General features: G+C 36.7%; 1 protein-coding gene across 1 annotated transcript in view; it reads right to left on the bottom strand.

Moving 5' to 3' along the window:
- The window catches only part of HSD17B4 (hydroxysteroid 17-beta dehydrogenase 4), a 56,997-nt gene extending 37,877 nt beyond the window's left edge, over window positions 1-19,120 (bottom strand). Inside the window, exons 1-9 of the mRNA XM_026673582.2 lie at window positions 19,007-19,120; window positions 16,063-16,116; window positions 6,726-6,833; window positions 4,427-4,486; window positions 3,403-3,424; window positions 3,255-3,301; window positions 3,063-3,147; window positions 731-918; window positions 532-623 (exon numbers count right to left, since the gene is read on the bottom strand). Coding sequence (XP_026529367.2) covers window positions 532-623; window positions 731-918; window positions 3,063-3,147; window positions 3,255-3,301; window positions 3,403-3,424; window positions 4,427-4,486; window positions 6,726-6,833; window positions 16,063-16,116; window positions 19,007-19,064 — 714 coding nt within the window. The 5' untranslated portion in view covers window positions 19,065-19,120. The remainder of the gene's footprint in view (window positions 1-531; window positions 624-730; window positions 919-3,062; window positions 3,148-3,254; window positions 3,302-3,402; window positions 3,425-4,426; window positions 4,487-6,725; window positions 6,834-16,062; window positions 16,117-19,006) is intronic.
- Between the last annotated feature and the right edge of the window lie 1,538 nt (window positions 19,121-20,658).

Below are 20,658 nucleotides of genomic sequence, written 5' to 3' on the forward strand. Positions count from 1 at the left end.
TTCTCCCACTCAACAGTCAGTCAGCATTGTTTAGGATCTGAACATGTTCATTCTCAGGGGTTTTAGTGTTCCCTATTTGAGATTATTTTCTAAAGATTTTCATATTTCTTCAAAAAGTGAAATTATTGCAGGTCTAATATTTCTCTCTTCCCCATGGTCCTTGACATTTTGGATATGAATGGAGTGTTTTCTGGAGTATGGAATTAGAATATAAGGTGATCACGTAGGATGAGGCCATCAATGGATTCCTTCTTATAGCAATTATTGCCCCAAGGAAATCTAAGATTCAACATGTGTTGGAATCTTTTCAGTAAGTATTCTTTTCACCATTTTGTTCAAACATTTGATTGCAAATCCATTGTTGTTTTTCAGCATGATATTGACATGTTTAACTTATCCTATACAGGTAGTCCTCGACTTATGATCACAGCTGAGCCCAACATTTATATTGCTAGGTGAGACAGTGGTTAAGTGAGTTTTTCCTCATTTTATGACTTTTCTTGCTGGGAAAGGACAATGCATGGATATTACCTCAAACAGTCCACTGTTCTCTTGACATCTTTCATGACAAAGCCAAAGGACAAGAGGGGCCACATATTCTGGTTTGAAGGCGTCTACCATATCTAGGGAAAATGAAATGTATATAAAACAAGCCTCAGGAGTAGAGAACAGAAGAGATATTTTATCATAAATTCAGGCTAATTTGTTGCTAATATTTACAATTATTTACCTGGAGGCATAACAGTCTGTGTCAACCTGGAGCCCGCTGTGGGAGCAATCGTGTTGCAGTGGATGTTGTACTTCTTGCCTTCAACTGCAAGTGTGTTTGCCAGACCCAAAAGGCCAAGTTTGGCAGCACTGTAATTAGCCTGGCCAAAGTTCCCATATATTCCAGCAGCTGAGGAAGTCATGATTATTCTTGAAAACAAACAGTAGGAAATTCTGACATTAGAATACAGCAACAAAAAGCCTGATGGAAGATTGAAGGGGAATACATCAGTAAAAGCAATAGAATGGAACCTTCAGCTCAATTCATAAACTATAAAAAGCAGCAAAAATTGTGCTAATTAGACAACATTGCCATTTAACAAAGTTTTGAAGTGCCAATGAACATTTGTTAAACAGAAAATACAGTTTTCAATATCTTCTCTTATTTTGCCTTACATTTCATAAAAAATATTGAAGTAGCTGTGTTTAAAGGACCCATTTAGCATGTTACCGTGACTACCATCAGACAACATTAAATCCAATGTCTTTGAAGAGCTGATATGTATGGAGTAACTACTAAAGTTATATTTCATAAGTACTGAACATAGAGATAGGCTCCAGTTAACTCACAGAGTTTTACTGCAAATAAATTTGCTTTCAGAACGTGCTGTTGGTAATGAAAGCTAGTTGAATGTAGATTAAAATAGCATCAAAGAGTTGCAAGAAAAAAAAGTCACATTCCTTATTTAGGGACAACTTATAGAAAACAGTTTACAAACTGAACAAAGTGAATGCAGACAAAATAAAAACAGAGTAAGCAACTCTTTTTTTAATGTGATCATTATTTCTAAACTGTATCCTACTTAAATGTGATTAAGTGCAAGCAATGATACAAATGCAATGTAATAGGGAAAAGCCACTTTTCCTAAAAAGATATTCAATTTTAGATTCAATCTATCAACATTTAAAGCAGTCAAACTATTTAACCAGCATTTTACCCAAACAGCAGGAGTAGTCCTCAGTTCTTATTGACAGTTATTCTTGTTGTTTGGGTGAAATACTAGTTAGCAATGCTTTGGCTTTGAGGCTAATGGGAAAAAAAATCTACCGTATATACTCGAGTATAAGTCGACCGAATATAAGCCGAGGCACCTAATTTTACACAAAAAAACTGGGAAAACTTATTGACTCGAGTATAAGCCGAGGGTGGGAAATGCAGCAGCTACTGGTAAATTTCAAAAATAAAAATAATTAATTTGGGAAAGCGATCTCACTATCATGAAAGGTTTAATTGATTCACTAACCCAAAAGAAGATGATGATGATGACAGCGGGAGGCAGGAGTCACTCTCTTCCCCTCCTCGGAGGCCCCCTGAGTCAGGAGTCACTACCGCCGGCGCGCCCCAGTCCCGCCGCCTCGGGAAGGAAAGGCAAAGCGCTTTTGCCTTTCCCTTCCCGGCTGGGCTGTTGGGAGTCGCTGCCGCCGGAGCGGCCCCAGTCCCGCCGCCTCGGGAAGGGAAGGCAAAGCGCTTTTGCCTTTCCCTTCCCGGCTGGGCTGTTGGGAGTCGCTGCCGCCGGAGGCCGCGACTCCACACCATTTTTTTCCAGAGGGAATCTGACTCGAGTATAAGCCGAGGGAATTTTTCAGCACAAAAAATGGGCTGAAAAACTAGGCTTATACTCGAGTATATACAGTAGTTAAAAACAGTTTCCAACATGTATGGTATATAGGAGTTCCAGAATCCAGCATCTCCACTGCCATAATCTCCAACTTGTGGATTTCAGGTATGGCTAATCATAATTTTCATAATGTCATAAAAGATCAGAAAGGGTTGTACTCTAGGCTTCCAATTAAACACTATTGTGAATTGTATCACTCTAGCAGACCTCATGCTGCTCTTTCAAGTTACTGTAGTATCCAGTAAGAAACAATCCATGGTAGCTTCTCCTCCACTATCCCAACTTTAGGATGCAGTTGAAAATCTTAGGCAAGATTTCCAGGTTCAATCACAGCAGCTACAACATGACAAATGAAGTTTATATGGCTGTGGGAAAGATTTATAAAGAATGCAGCTTTTCAGCACTTTAAATGCTACCTTGACTGATATTAGCAACTATAATGTAAACTAACTATTAAAAAATCTAATAATATTCTGATATATAAACAGTCGTATCACTGTTTGGTTGCTTGTAGAGATGAGGTTTTTACTTTAGATATAGTTTTGCATGCTGAAGTTTTTATGAGAAATAGATGTTGGTACAGTATAATCACAAACCACTTTCTCTATGTCTAATCTAGATGCTCTTGGACTGATCAGTATATATATGTCTGGTAAGCATATCATGTCTACTTACCTTCCAAATTTCTGATTTTTCATATGGTTCCATGCAGCTCGGGTTACGAGAAAAGATCCCCTCAAATGAACTTTGTGAATTATATCTAGAAAAAATTCAAGCCATTGAATATATCTATACCTTGAAAAGGAATTAGGTACATTAAGTATGTAATATATTTTAAAGATGGACTATAGAACATAATCAACTTACCCCAGTCTTCATCACTGATCCTAGCAAATGAACGGTCCCTCAAGATCCTACATGTCAAAGAAGAAAAAAGAACAGGGAAATTATCATAATTTGAATCAAAAATATTCCAGTGTAATGGAAAAAGAAAATAAGATTCAGATCAACTTACCCGGCATTATTGATCAGAATATCTGTAAATTAAATCCATACAAAATTATTAAGAAACAAATCTAGCTATTCTTGCTTCTGACATGAAATATAACATTTATTAACACATTATTTGCATTTAATTTTGTCCTTACCAAAATCAATAAAGGAAAACAGACTTTTAGAATTATAATGGTTGTCAAAGACTGGAAAACACTTTTGACACTGCATGTAGATCTGAACTATCTGAACTTAAGAAGTAAAAATGAAGTGCATTTTTTGTAGAATGAATTTAATGGTTTCAGAATTCTGGGCAAGTGCAGCAGGCAGCCATTTGCTTGCTTTCTGCAATCAGTTAAACAACCTCATTGTAATTCAAATAAATTTCTGTATTTCTATGAAGTAACATTTATAAAATAAAGAAAAAAAGAACATGCTGATGCACGCTATTGTAAATATTTGCTGGTACAGCAAGTCCAAGTTTCAGGCCACTATTCAATTTAGTAGAAATATGCAGTGTGCTACCAATGGGGGGAAAATATTATCTAAAAGAATTAGCATAACAGTTTTTGCATATGTGTAGCTTAGAGGGAAAAAGTGAAAATTCTTATGAGGATTCTTTATTGTCGCTTTTTTCCATCAATGGAATGTGGCATATATGTATATGTATATGTATATGTATATGTATACGTATACATACATACATACATACATACATACATACATACATACATACATACACATATACACATACATATATATATATTAACTTAAAATTTACAGAAGGAAAAGAAAGCCACCTTGAAAAAAATTAAAAAGAACTCATCTTGAAGAAAATATATTGATTACTACTCATACAAGTAATTGCAGCTTTCATGAAAAAGTAATGTAATTTGTTAAAGAGATAATAAAGCCATTCCTTTGTTCTGGCAGAATTTCTCCTGAATAATAGATTGCTCCATTTTTCCCCTTGAAATAATACAAAATAATAGTAAGGAGATTCCAGCTGTCTAATCTCACAAACTATGACTCTATTTGACATGTACCTATTTTCCCAAAAGCATCCAGAGTGGCTTGCACAAGCTTCTCACCGGCTTCCACTGAATCTGAGGGGAAAAACCAACAGGAAAGAAAGAAACACAGATCAGAATCTATTGAAATGACACAGATCCTAGCAGAATGGGAGGGGAACATGAAATGGTAATAGAATGTGATCTTGAGGAAATATCCTGTACAGATATTTTCTTTCATAAGCAAGTCATTCATTGGTACATGCGCTTGTCAATGATAGCAAGTTCATGACAGAAAAAGATAGAAGTTGTTCCTATGACTGAAGCTACTGACAATCTTTCCGCTGTATTCTTAATTCCCTGAGGTGCTACTAACAAAAGTGGATAGCTATGGTTAGGAAGACAGGATGGCACAGAGGAAAGAAATGGTGATTTGGATTCTAAATGTTCTTTTTTATGAGTGGGAAAAATTAGGTTTAGGCATAAAAGCCAATACTCTCATTTCCCAGTTATGTCACCATCTCCCCAAAATATGCTATCCCAAAGAGATGCCTTTCAGGAATGACTATAAAAATAGGTATATGGGTCTGCTCGTGGTAGCACTAACACTAGATGTAGTAAATGTGCAAATGATGGTTTGTATCCAAGCTTTCTTATGCTCAGAAAAACAAGGACTGTTAATGACACATGGATAAGGTTGAATATTAAATTAGGAGAGGACAGTTGCCTTCAAATGACAAAATAAATTTTCAGATACAAGAATGCCTCAACAACATCATACACTATACAGCAGCACGTGATATTTGCTATATCACTCACTTGCATAGTATATGTACTACATTTAAGTATAAACTATTATATCTTTAAATGAACATAAAACTCTGTGAAGCACAATGAATATATCAAGCTAAAGAATACATCGTTTATCCCCAAAGATCCTGAAGCTTTTAAAATAGGGATATTCTATCTGGAATTTTTTTTTTTTCATGTAATGCATCTATATTATATATATTTCAAAACCAAACACCACAATATAACAAAGAATAAGAATCTAATAGACCGTGAACCTCACTTTAAAGTGAATCACATTTTGGAATTACAGATCATGGCTCAATAATTCATGGTATAAATCTAACATGGATTTACAATCACAATCTTTTAGTTAATTAAATATCATGCAATTCAAGGCACATCAGATCTCTCACTCTCATCAGTGACATGACCACTTTCTATTGAATAATAATTTATCATGGGACAGTCATTTAAATCTTCATGGAACTTGATTTCATTTTGATTATCGTTTACAACAGGGGTCCTCAACCACCGGGCCGCAGACCGGTACCGGTCCGTGGAGCACTCTGTACTGGGCCGCAAAGAAAAATAAATAAAAATGGCGGCTTTCTTCGCCTTTGGTGAATGCTGCTGGGATCGGGGATCAAGGACACAAATGAGAGAAGGGGAGGGAGAAAGCAACCAAAGCCTGTCCTGCTCTCTGGCTCAGCAGCTTCGGTTTCCTCCCGCCTCGTTCCTCTCTCTCACTGCTCCACCAGCCCAGGAAGAAACTGCTTCAAAGAAGCCGGGGGAGGGTGGCTTTTCCTGTCGCCGCAGCACCTCCGAAGCGCCCGTTCACCCCCACCCCGCCCGCCCGCGCGCGGTTCAATCCACAGTGCTCCATTCTGCCTGCCTGCCTGCCTTCTTCGTTTCTGGTGAGAATAATAACTATTCGCCTCTTTTTATCAGCCGAACCTGCTCCGAAACGAAGAAGGCAGGCAGGCAGGCAGAACAGAGCACTGTGGATTGAACCGCGAGCGGACGGGCGGGTGGGGTAACGGGCGCTCGGAGGAGCTGCGGCGACAGAAAAGCCACCCCCGGCTTCTTTGAAGCAGTTTCTTCCTGGGCTGGTGGAGCAGCGAGAGCAGATTGAGAGAGGAACGAGGCAGACACCTGAGGGAGGGAGGAGACACCTGAGGGAGGGAGGGAGACACCTGAGGGATGGGGCTGAGGGAGGCAGGGCCGGCGCTCCTGAACTTGGTGGCTTGCTGGCAGAGCGTTTTATTACCCGACTAGGTAACAACATCAGATGTTACCTAGTCAGGTAATGAAACGTCTGCAAGCAAACCACCAAACTCGGATTCTCCCCCGGTCCTTGAAGAAGTGTTTGTGCTTGAAACTGGTCCCTGGTACAAAAAAGGTTGGGGACCACTGATTTACAATAATCATTTCAATGGTAGTATGGCAGATGATTTTCTCCAGATCTGTACATTACTACTTTGTAGAATTATAGCTGTAATTTATCTGCAGATATTTTCACTGGAATAAAGTGGGAGAAACATACCATAATTAGCTACTGCTTTTCCACCTTTGGCTCGTATTTCTTGAACCACTCTGTCAGCAGCTGAAGAACTCTTTCCATGTCCCTTGATGTCACCTCCAAGATCATTCACTGTGACAGATATAAAAAAAGACAAAGAGAGACAGAGAAATTGAGCCCAACTAGTACTTAGATAAAATATCTGTCATTCTCTGCAGTCTTCAGTCATTGCCTCACTGGTATAGTGAAGATTTCATGTTGTAATGAATGTCGATGAAGATTCTCAGTTATCCAGGCAGAGTTGTCTGGAAGTTGAGTGATGGCAACTGGATTTCTTTTCTTGTTGATTTGAAACGTTTCAATGCTTATTCAAGACTTATCTTCCAGACTAAAGAAACTATTTGGATAAGCAACAAAATGTTTCAAACCAACAAGAAAAGAGACCCAGTTGCTATAACTCAACTTCCAGATGCTGTAATGAATGTGTGAATTTCAGACTTCAGGTTGGTAAGGCCAAGTGTCAGGCATGCTATCATTTCCTATGAAGGTGTGACAATAGTATAAGTAATTGCCATCCTGCAGGTAATTGAACTGAGACTTTCTGTTAAGAAAATGAGTTTATACTGAACATACTGTTAATATTTGGGTCTCTTTCCACAAGCTACTATCTGAATAAGTCTCTTTATTCTTGCAGCAGCTTTGCAGATATTAAGCAATTTGGATTATCCAATCAACTGCTCTAAGTACTAGATACCATTTCCTATATTCCAAGTGATTTTATCAGTTTTATTAATTTTAATCAGTGGCTTCTTCAAAACAGCATTATTATTTTTAAGATTGACACAGAAACCTGAAAACAATCTGGCTATTTTAATGAATACCAGAGTTCAGGTTACAACTGGTCACCGTTTAAAATTATGACATACTTCTCCAGGATTACTTATGATGGCTGGAAAGCCTCTCCCCCAGTCACATGATCACATTTTGGGTGCTCAGCGACCAGTCACCATTTATGGCCATTTGTAGGATCCAGCAGTCACAATTTATATATATTTTTTGCCAGAAACTGGCATTTACATTCAATTCCCTGCAAAAAAATACCCATTGTGGACAATGAACTCACTTAATGACCATGGTGTTCACTCACTCATGACCCACAAAAAAGGTCATAAAATTTGGTGCAGGCATATGTGACCCACTTAATGACCAGGATAACTTACAACTGTAATTCCAGGCTTAATTACACTCATACATTAAGTAGTGCTACACTTCATTTATTTTCTTTGCTAACAGCTCAAAATCCATCAGGTCAAAGAAATCATTCTTTTCAAACAGGGCTCAGACCTAATTTACTTTTATAAAGTCCTTACTGATTTATTTTTACTAACTGATTTATTTTTACTATAGTCCATTCAGATCAAAACGTTTAAAGGAGTAAAATAGATTATACATTTTAAAAAGATTTTCAGAAAGAATATATAAACACTTTCCCATGCAACATTATATGTATGTATGTGTGTATGTGTGTGTGTGTATATATATATATAAAAGTCTGTAAAAGTCTGTAAAAGTCTGACTCACAGACGAACACTATACAGAAGCCTGATGATGGCTCTTTCCATAGGTGAAAATAATTTGGTTGAAGAATCTCGACAAATTATCAATATTTTAATCCATATTTTTGATAAGTAAGAATACCATGGGAAAATATTTGTGAGAACAGTTGTATGTTGGATGTACAAGTAGTACAAGTTGAATATAAAAATATGTGTTTTAAACTCTGGACAAACTTTTTGTGGCAATAAGCACAAAAGTCACTGATTTTTTTGAAAGTGCATCAACCTTTGACAGATCCTATAATTTATTAGTCCTTCACAAACTATTTTTAACCCAAAAGGCAATTCCAAAACAGTGCATTTTTCATGATGAATAGACTGCTAGCTATCTAAATAATACAGAAAATTCCAAATTAAGCAATAATACTAGAAAATAATTCATCTAGAAGAACAGTTTAAAATAGAACCAATTACACTAAAAAACTGTTTTTATGAAGCAGCATCTCCCCCGTGTGGTCAAACCTAAAAATGTTTTAATCAGAAAAATATATTTAATCATTTATTTGGATCAACAGAATATATTCAATATAGACAGAATACATTTAGTCACCCAGGAGTTGAGCTTGACTCAAGTGAGTTTTTATGTTTTAATTGGCAGTATAATTGAAGGGAACCGATTTGGGGAAAACTGACTTAAAATTTTGCAATTTTACATTTCCATTTCTTTTTTATTTCAACTAGCTTTTGTATTTTTTAAAAATTGCCTTCATTTTCTTTACTAGCTATTCTACCTTTTGCTTCCAATTAAGTACAGACTATCCGTGACATGAGGGACAGTATGGTGGAGTGTTTAAAGCATCAGGCTAGAAATCAGAAGACTCTGAGTTCTAGTTCTGCCTAGGCACAAAGCCAGTTGGGTAATTTTGGGCCAGTCACTTTCTTTTAGCCCTAGGAAGCAGACAATGGCAAGCCATTTCTTAAATGGCTGGCTCTAAACACTAAATATAGAGAGATATGTACAATACTTGTTCTTCTATTTTATACTTTGTTTCTTTCTTCTTATTCATTCTGTTTTGGCTTATATTTATAATAGTTTATAATATTTATAATAATAATAATAAATTATCAAGATGCAGCTAGGTCCAGCACCTCTTACTTTTCACCAAAGGGATTGGGGGGACAGGTGACAAAGCAGTGAACCAATAATACTGAACTATCTGTATATAACAACTTTCCCAGTTGAAACCAAAGGTATTCATCTGGGTGGTTATATTTCACCTTAGCGGATTTCTTAACAAATCTGGTTAATGAAAACTCAGAAAACCTTGTTCTACAAAAGTTCGCTTTTACTCTTGCTCATTCTAACAAGGCCTGATCCCCACAAAAGTAAAACAGTAAACAAAATTGCTCATAGGCCAATACAAAATTCATGAAAGCAACTGAGAAAACAAAAAATTCATACAAATTGGATTTTTATTCAAAAAGGCTGTTTGCATTCAATGTTTCTGGCAAGGATTCTGATTCCACTTAGCATTTATCTGTAAAATTATTCTGCTTCTATCTACAGTCATATGCTGAATACAGCAGCTATATAAAACATTCAATAATAAATATTTAATGTTATGGTTATTTCAGCAACAGAACTGGAAAAATCCTTTTTGTCCATTATTTAAAATATGGTTTTAAATGCTAAATAATTCTAGATAATTCTATGCTACCCAACTCCGACTAACTCCTAATAATTCTGGGCATTTTACAGATTGTTAAAAACATCTAAAAAGAAGGATCAACAGAATCTATCCAACTTGGACTTTTGTTGGTATAAAACACTTGTTGTTGTATGTAACCTATATTGAGTACAAAATGATAAAGGCTTGTTTCAGCCCCTTTTAATAATTTTCTGTAGAGCAGTGGTCAACCTCGGCAACTCTGCTGACTGGAGAATTCTAGGCGCTAAAGTCCATACACTTTATACTTGCTAAGTTTGAGAAATACAGTCTCAAAGGGGGGAGGGACTTGAAACACCTGTTAACACAAATCAAAACCTAATGTAAAGATGTACTTCAGTCATAACTGCTAAGACAACCAGGATTGGATAATACAGATTTGCAAGCTAAAACTGGGGCACAAATCTTAATTCAAAATTTCAGCATCATTCAGTGAGCTCGTTGCCTCCACCCATCAGCAAAAGAATATTCTAAAACAGTGTTTCCTAATCTTGACCACCTGAAGATGCATAGACTTCAATCCCTAGAATTCGCCAGATATCCATTCTGGGCTCCGCACATCTTCAGATAGCCAAGATTGGGAAATGCTGTTCTAAAAGATGGTACAGATCTGGTAAATTCAAAAACTCTTTTCCTGTTTATACAGGTAGTTCTCGACTTATGACCACAATTTGAGCCAGAATTTCTGTTATGAAGCGAAACAGATGTTAAATGAGTTTTGACACGTTCTTTGACCTTTTTTGCCACAGTTAAGTGAATCACTTCAGATGTTAAATTAGTAACACGGCTGTTAAGTGAATCTGGCTTCCCCAATTGATTTTGCTTATCAGAAGGTCACAAAAGGTGATTACATGATCCCAGGATACTGGAACTATTATGAATATGAGTCAATTAACAAGTGTCTGAATTATGATCATGTGACAATGGGGATTGCTGCAACGGTCATAAGTGTGAAAACAGTCATAAGTCATTTTTTTCAGTGCTGTTGTATCTTTGAATGGTCACTAAATGAACTGTTGTAAGTTGAGGACTACTTGCATTTGTATCAAGAAATATGAAGTCTCCTGGTTCAGAGATACTTAAACATTTGGAAAGCTTCAGCTCCACATCTTAATTCAACTCATTAACCAAGGCATTTAAAGTCATGGCAAACTTCCCTTCCACTCATACTTCCTAGCCTACTATCCTATCCTTTGATTTCTCAATAGGTCCATTTTAGACGGTTGTTCAAACATAAAATAGAATTCAAAGTGAACTCCAAATAGGACTGGATTCGGATGAAATCTAAACCCCTGGAAAAACAAAAAGAAAACTTAGGGTTTGTGTGAGAATGTATATGTTGCTAAACTTCCTCCATCTACAAGTCTTGTTTCTATCTCAATGCAGGGTTGTGTTGCAGGGGTCGGGTGGAGGAGGAAAGTAGACTTAATTGCTGGTCCTCCAAACAAACAAACAAGCAAAATCAATGCCTCACTTTTGTCCCTCTGCTTCCCCTTCCCTGCCAACCACTCAAGTCAGGATGTTTGGGAATGGCTGCTTTGGGGAAAAAGAGCAGAGATGGGAAGAAGGACTAATGTGCCCCAGCCAATTATAGCAATCTTTGCTTGGTGGAGCTGAAGACCTGAAGAAGGGCAGAAGACCCCCTCTACCTAAGTAGCAGGAAGATTCCTGGGGCAATAATTGATAGTTATTCTCTGCCACACAGGGCCAAGGAGAAGGTACTTGCACCAGGGCTTTACTTTACCCCAAAACAATCTCCTCAACAAGGCACTGCCCCATCTCCTTTTGGCACTGAGGAGATACCGCCTATCTTAAACAACCCAGTTTGGGCTTCTGCCACAGACTGCCTGCCTTTTACTCCCAACAGCCCAAAAAGGAGACAAGGCTTCAGTACACATCTTCACTGAAATTTGAAACCCCATTTTTATGGCTTTGTTGTCATATCTTCAATATGCTAGTGATATCCAATTATACATCTCTACCCCTTGCTGGAAAAGTGATGCTGTTTAGGTGCTGGTTCAATGTGTAAGACCCTGTATGGGGAGACATTGACTATGAATCAACAAAAGCAAAGCAGAGAGGTTATGGGTTTCAGACCATCTGGAATCAGGAGAGTTGACATCTCAGATTTTGGACAGGGTAACACTCATCTGGACAGATCTACTTTGCAATTTGAAGACCCTCCTAGACTTGTGTATCCAATTACAAGATCAAAAGGGAGCTGTGGCTGGGGGCGAGATGCTTCACTTGTGCTCATTCCTGGACCAGGAGGCCTGACTCATAGTCATTCATGCCTTGGTCACCTCACATTTGGACTACTGAAACATGTTCCATAGGATGTTGCCCTTGAAGATCGTCTGGTTTCAAGTAGTCCATAATGCAGTAGTACACAATTTTGATTGGTCCATGCTTCACATCAGTTACATTTCTGCTACATGAACTACAATATGTCCCAGTTGCATTCCAGGTACAATTCAAGGTGGTGAGTTAAAATCCTATATAGTACAGAGCCACATTATTTGTGGATCCCCCTTTCACACACAAAAATATCTGCCTGTTCCATTAGGCTAGATAGGATGGGTGTCCACAAGTCCTTACTCTTAAATGTTGCTACTGGATGCGACTTCCAAGGCATGTCTTCTTGATAGCTATCCAATCCCATGGAAAAGCCTCCCATCAGATGAGCATTATCCTGTCCAAAATCTGAGAAGGATCCCTACCCTTTAAGTTTCTGAAGGATTGTGAAGCTAAGTTGGTGATTGAGTGGTAGGCTGTTTGATGTGGCAACTGGAAGGAGAGGGAGAGTATTCTAATTTTTATAGTTTTTGTGAATTGTTGTGACCTGCCTAGATAATGATGTGAGATAGGCAGCAATATAAATCCTGCAATTAAATAAGTAAATATGTACCCACAACTGCCAAACATATTTTTTCTACATCACAAGGGTGTACTTATTTGCTTATTTGTATTTTCCTGCTTTTCATCAACAATAATCTGACATTTAGCTAAATTGGAAGAAATGATAGCTTCTTACTAGAGGGTGATACAATACATGCCAAATGGAAGACAAAATATGATTTCCTCTTTCTTTTGAGAACTGTTAATGCCATTTCTATTACTGGGCACAACTGGAAATAATTTTCAGGCATGTAATTGCCTCATGACTAGAAGAATCCTGCCAAGGGATTTCACATTTTAATCTTATTCAACAACTAAACCAAATACAGTCTTGTAAATAATGAAAAAAGCTTTTCAGATAGGCAGCCAAAATGAAATGGTGAAAAAGCAGTTCTTTTGCAGAAGAGGTTATTTTATTTAGTTAGTTAACTGGTTAGCTAAGCTAGCTTAATGACATGCCATAAAAATACTTCTTCACTTTTCATTCACTGGAGACTTTTGTATCAAAGAATGAAAAACCTTTAAAGTTAAAGTCCTTAACTAATAAACCAATCCTCATAATAATTGGAATTTCAGTTTGGCAATCTTTCTCGAAATAACAAAATGTATAAATGTACTTTTTCACATTGATTGCTCAATGACCTTCTGAAGATCAACTACATATTCCCTTCATTCCTTACTTTCTGCTCTTTAAAAGGATGCAGGAGAAAATAATCCGAAACTGGTCAAATAACTTTCCAGGCACATTTACAAAGTAAATCCCCTTTAAGTTTGGGTTCATTTTTGCCACCTCTCTATTTCTATATGGGAACAAAAATACATTCTTCCAATCAGAGCACCCACTTCGTAAGTAAAACACATACTTTTTAAATATGTTTTCCATTTAATACCTTCAAAATCCATGTCTTATCATTTTCTGTGTGTTTGTGTGTGCGTGTGTGTGTGTGTGTAAATATATATGATTTACTTTTCATCAGTATTTGAAAATGTAACACCTCTGTTTAATACTTCTATTGCCAACAAATTTGGTCCCAAATTATTTTTAAATGAACCAAGGTATACAGTCTTGCAAATCAGCAACTAAGCAGTGGTGCTTAATTTATTGTCCGTTACTGAATCCCTGAATTAGGTTCATCATCACATCCTATGGTAAGCACATTGAACTAAATTAGGTTGCCAGTCTAATAATCTTTTCCATTACTGCTAAATTGAAGTTCAAAAGATAACTCTATTAGTTAGTAGCTGAACTATCCAGCCAGGATGCAATGGTTTGCCATTCATTCTAAATGTCACCTAATTTCAAGCTATCATAATTCTTGCTTAAGTGGAAGCTAGAATCAGACATTGCTAAATCTAGATGGTCAAAATGCCTACTTGGCTAATCCCAGATCTCTTTATTCAGACTGAGTCCAGATAGAACAGCAGTGTTAATGTTGAAAAAGTACAGGGAATAACTCAGTTTCTGACTTTTTCATTTTCACATTAGTCTGTGAAAAACTACTATTGCTTTCAATCTGAATGTTTTTGAATGGGACAAAGTATTTTTAGATGATTATCTGTTCTCCACCATCATAATCTTTGAACCCTGGTCCTATTCAAGTAGATAATCTCCAAGAAGCTAAATTAGATTTTTCTTCTTTGACTTGAGTTTAGAATTGTGTGTTTGAATAGTAATTCTTGATTAATAGTTGAATTCAACAAGCATTGAATAATGTTAAAAAGTTTTAAAAAAACTTTTTACACTTGGTTCTGTTGTTTTGAAAAAAGAATATATCACTAAGGTCTTTGTCCAATGCAGGCTATGTAATTTCTCAGGTATTACTTGTGATCTTTGAATTTTTAACAAGTATTTCTAGACTTTGATCAAGAAAATCTAAAGTGTTTTTTAACTTTTTCTTTCAGTCTGTGCTATAGGGAGTAATCTTTTAGCTTTTAGCTTCTACTCAGCTGACAGAGTAGAATTCTCAGAAGCTTTCGACAACAATCTAAATTGTATTATTAATGAAATATTTTTTACAAAAGAATGAATGCCAGTACCCTCAGTTTATCAAAATTCCTACAAATACATAAATCTGCTTTTAATGACATGTGTTTGTAATTCTATTCCAAAGGACAATATCTGTGGCTAGGTAGTGTCAGGGATCTAGCTGGCAAGTTGAAATATTACCTACATTTCTTAAAATTGTATGTTTGCATTATAAAATTACTTGTCCAGCTGAATAAATTATTGTACAAGAGATTGTTTTTTTATTCCACAAATAGGTATAATTTTTAAGATTTGGCTTTGCCAGTTTTTCTGACATGCCAGTTTACTAGACACTCTAGACTCATTATTGAGTTACACCTGAATATGGACTTTGTAACATTGCATTTTATCTTCCAATTTTCTCTAATTCATAACTAAACTTGATTTAGTCTTCTGAGGACATGTAAACATTATTTGGTTTACACCCTTGTAACTCTTCAGTGGACAAAACTAATGTAGACAGCGTACAAAAGTCTATATGCGATAAGCAATTTCTTAATATGCTGTGAAGTACTTGTACTTTCATGAGCTGTAAGCCATAATCATCTCAATTATGACAAATCAAGGCTTGAACTATCTTGCTTTGAATGTCATGAGTCTATCTCATGTATTAGTTTCACCTTTTAAGTTGCATTACTGAAATAAATGAACTTTTGCACAATATTCTAATTTTTCGAGTTTCACCTGTATGCTAAATATCCAAATTAATTTCTTCATTTCATTTCACAATGTTATCTGTATAGGCTAGTATTGTACACATGATTTAGAAAGGGTCATCTAAGGCATTTCAGAAAGACAATAATACAAAATGAGCCTGTTCTTCAGGAACTATACATTCCCTAACCACTAGTTACTACTAGAACTTAGCGTTATTTTCCCTATTAAATAAGTAAAAGCAGTGGATAAGATGGCCTATTAATATTGTTGTAGTGGGCTAAATATCATGACACTCATTGACAAACCTCCTTGGATCTTCATTAACATGGCACATCATTTTTTTCATGGGGAATTTTAGTGGAAAAGAAGCAAGAAAAAAAATGAAGAGCAAAGAAAATAATTTTATTTTTAAAAAAGGTGAAGATGATTAGAATAAGTTTCATTTTAAAACACAATTATAGATTTAACAGTTACTGGCAGAAGAAAAAAATACTTACCAACCACAGAAGCTCCTCTTTCAGCAAAAGCCAATGCATATGCTCTGCCCAGCCCTAGCATAAAGAAAAAAATAAGTAAAATCTTTTATAACCTTTTATAACCTGATATTTTAAAAAAATACACACAGGAAGTCAACATCAAAGGAGACAATTATACACTTAAAAGCAAAATGTGGTATTGCTCTTAGATATCTGAGTATCTGATGCATAGGATTAAACAGAAAAATGCTCAGTCTTGAGCACATGTGATCTAGACCCGAGGTGGTAATCTGGAGAACTGGTAGTGGAAATTTTGAGTAGTTTGAAAACTGGCAAATACTACCTCTGACTGGCCCTGCCCTCATCTGATCAGCTGGGTCTTCTTTTGTTGCCCTGCACAGGAGAACTGAGCTGGAAAGCAGTTAGTGGAATGGGGAGGGAATGGGATTTTGTAGTATCCTTCCCCTGCCACACCCACCAAGCCACAACCACCAAGCTACACCACAACCACCAAGCCACACCCACAGAACCAGTAGTAAAAAAGTTTGAATCCCACCACTGATCTAGACAAGTGTTGCTCAATCTTTGCAACTTTAAGATGCATAGATTTCAATTCCCAGAATTTCCAGCAGCATGTCTTAAAAGTTATCAAGGTTAAGAAATGTTGTTGTAGATTCAGTTGGGAATTCCAAATAGGCCACCAGAGAAGAAACTATCTGAAAAGGCAAAGAACTGCTCAGAATGCAGCAGATTAATACAATTCAGTTAAGCCACCAAACTTTAGAAGGTATTCTCCCCTTTATATGTCCAAAGACATATACATTTTCCACTAAAGAGGAAAAGTACATTGTTTTATTTAAAAGAAGCTACATGATACTACAGTAATTTTGTAGTGTTTTTTTTTTTAAAGTTTGACACATGAGAAAATTACTTGAAGTTCTTTTCAGCACAAGTGAAAAGTCACATGTCAAACTTTACTAGTACAAGTGAAATAGTTTAAAATACATCTTGACTAAACAGAAAAGGCTACATATGAACTGAAATATTTTCACAGTGTCTTTTTCTTGAATTTCACCCTGAGATTGTTCTTGCAGCTGTCTTTTCTACTCAGACAAAATTATTGTGAAGATAAAATGGCTATGTAGTTCTTATATCTACAGCATTTAGAAACTAAAATCACATTTTCAAACTGAGGCAGGATTGATAATTAAATTTCTTTACATAAGGCAATCTCTGATCTGAATATATCAGAGAATATATCTGAGATATATCATTTTCAAGCAGATTCAATGTCCTTTTTTTCAATGAAAAGTGCAAAATAATTATGCTGACAAGATATCAATGCATTTTGTAGTTTTTATCATAACTACAGAAATACACAATTATGTAGCCTCTTTCTTTTCCTTAATTGTAGTTAAGGCCAGTGATAGATTCTGTTTCTAAATGTGAGCAAAGTTAACTCAGAGAATTAATTAACTGATGATTTCATAATCAAAGCAAGTTTGTTTTAGACAGAATGGCTCTAACCTTGTACTATGAACAGTTTCAATGTATCATATCTGTCAGTGCAATCCTCTACTTACTACATATTGCTCAAAAATCCCATTAAATTTTCTGGGGTTCCCTCAATTCACTATATTTAGGATTGTAATTTCATTTTGTTTTATATGCAATATACTGTATATAAACTCTACTTAACAGACTATAAGTAGAACAGATTTTCCTTTCATTCCAGCCCTCCAAAGATCCTAAATCTGCTCTGGAGACCTGAAAGACCTTACAGAGCTGAACTGGAGTATCTGGGCATGTGTAGAGATTAAGAGTAAAATGTCCAAAATCCTTACTAAAACCTAATATCAGTACCTGGACATCCATATTGTGTGGATCAAACAGCCTGCCAATATCACCCCATTTTTTTAAAAAAAATTCCCTAATTTCAGTAATGTTTCAATATTCTTGGCTAAATTTACATCAAATACATAATGTTTTTCTTCCATTTAATTTTAAAATACATTTCACTGTTCAGCGTGGAAAGAGAATCAGATGGGTGATTATACTGTACTGAACATGACAAATCAGAATCCACCTTATGTTAAAGTATTAATAGATTGTTAATTAACCTGTCTCCTAAGGTCTGTTTTCCATAACTTAAAAGAGAAAAGTAAATAAGTAATGCCATTAAAACAAAAACAAAAATCACAATCAGCAAATGAATTGCTAATGGAGAAAGACTGCTACAAAAAATATCTTATTTGGCAAAACTAGTTTGACAAGTCAATGGTGAGTAAAAATTATCATATAGCTTAATCTTTGTTATCTCTGTTTGGTATCAAGCTTAGTCATCTCCTAATAGGCAGTAAAGCTTTAATACTATCCAATCTCTACCGAGCTAACACTAGGAATATTTCAGAGACATTTTAAAAATGGAGAGGATTTTCCCCCCACTATTCTTGAATCAGTTCTTATATTATGTGTACATACGGTTTTTAGGGTTGTAGAGAAATAATCATTAAAGAAAAATGGATTCAAAGGGACCAGAAGATCATATCATTTTGAATTCTGATTTGCATGAATTTCCAGAGTTAATTCACAGAATTCACTGCCAGGTGGGTTACGTGGGAAATATCCCAACTTCCAGGCTCAATCCAGAAACTAACAAGTATGTGAATAGGTATTATTAGGTTGAGGATTTCACTACACAAAGCATCGTCACCACTAAATAAAGGCTGCACTTACAAAGGTCTATTTATAATGGATCTACTGAAAAGTAAACTCCGGAGAGGCATGGACAGAATTATAAACTCAACTTCATTTAAAAGAGCCATTTACATATCTTCGTCCTTAGGGAGAAATGCAAACAAGAATACAAGAAAGCTGCAAAGATCTCCTTGCAAACCATTTGCAACCAAGCACATTTGCAAGGAAATCTCCGGACCATCAACAGTCATCGTGATCCACCACTTACCTCCCCCAGCACCGGTTACCAGAACTACCCGCCCGTCAAATCTCAAGGGAGAAGACATTCTGCGTCCGATCAACGCAAAACCAGCCCTTCGAGGAGTCCTGCCGAACTAAACGAACAGAATATGGGCAAAGGGCACAGAGGAATGCGCACGCGCGCAATAGCTTGAGGCATCCTGGGATACGTAGTTTTCTTATTCACTCTGGGCTGCTGAGTTAGGCGGATTTAATCGTGTAATTCTTACCGTACCTCTCACTCCCGTCCACCCCCAATAGTTTCACCATAGCAGCCTCCCCAATCGGAGTAGAACTATTGTGTAATGGCAATAAATAAGGATAATTATAGGGCATGTTTACGGATAGTTAAATTAACTTGGCATATTTGTTGGAAGAAATATCCTTCTGGGTTGAGTTCCAAATGGGGAAAAAGACACTGGAAACATGGAGGCTGTTTGGAAGGTTTAATGGTGGACAGGAGGCCACATGGCTTGAAGCTCCAAAGTGAAAAGGAAGGATGATCACATGCTTCAAGGTGAAGGAAGAGATCAAGAAAGGATGATGTGCTGAGAGTGCCTGGGTTTTATAATCTTTGTTGGGATTTGAATTGAAGCCTGTTTCTAATTGGTTGCCCATGAGGCCATGCAGGGGCAACTCTGTAAGCTGTCCTGAGTTCCAGGCTTGGTTGAGCCTTGCTGGATGAAAGGGCTTTTGCGCACTTGCTATAAGCGTTACCTGGAGATCTTTGTTATGTAAAGTATTCTGGCCCAGGCCTCAGACTTCTGAGTCGGTGGTGGGAGTTAATGGCCCACCCATTAACAAAGGTGGGGGTGACTTTCTGCTTCTGAGGTGAGTTTCTGCTTCTGAGTTTGTACTCTTTTTAGAGGAAATATTCTGCCTTTTTAATATTTCCTAGGATATTTCAATTTTCTAGGAGTGGGGTGGGTGCTAACTTCCTACATATTCAACCCCATTCCTGAGTACGTTCAACCAGGGAAATTATATACTGTTCACAACACGCTAAGCGAAACACAGTGGGCTAATTTATAACTGAAAGTGCCATGAGATGAGACCAAGGATCGACAACATCTGGAGAGTAACCAAGGTGGAGAATCCTCCTGGCCTTGAACTGAGCCCTAGTATTAAAAGCAGCTCCGAGATCCAGATGGTGGTTATGCAAGGCACTTCAGTAAAGCCCATTGATTTGGAAAACATTCCTCCTCTCTTTAAGCCAGTGTTTCTCAATTTGCTGGCTGTGAGATTCTGTGAGTTGAAATCAGCCCACTTTTAAATTGCCAAGGTTGAGAATTTAGAATTTAAGACTTGGAATAACTTTATTGTCACTTTGAATGCACGCTAACCAGCATACATTAAAATGAAATTTTGTTGCATACAGCTGTCAAAGGGACTCCACACCTCCAATATACACCACATAAACATGACAAAATAAATAAATACAAAAGTATGCATATACCCACATATATTATATGACACTGAGAATGACACTTTAAGCCTTTCTTTGCATCAGAACTGCACGCCCACGTCTAATCTAGGAGTGGCAGGGTATATGCATAAAAGTGAATGGGTCTCACTTCTCTAAGAGAGACTTTTAAAATATATTTTTCCAGAGAAACCATCTTTGCAGAGGCCATCCGACCA

This window comes from Notechis scutatus, chromosome 2, assembly GCF_049901735.1.
Source record: "Notechis scutatus isolate UNSWTSFEM ecotype Mainland chromosome 2, rNotScu1.2, whole genome shotgun sequence".
NCBI classification, from domain to species: Eukaryota; Metazoa; Chordata; class Lepidosauria; order Squamata; family Elapidae; genus Notechis; species Notechis scutatus.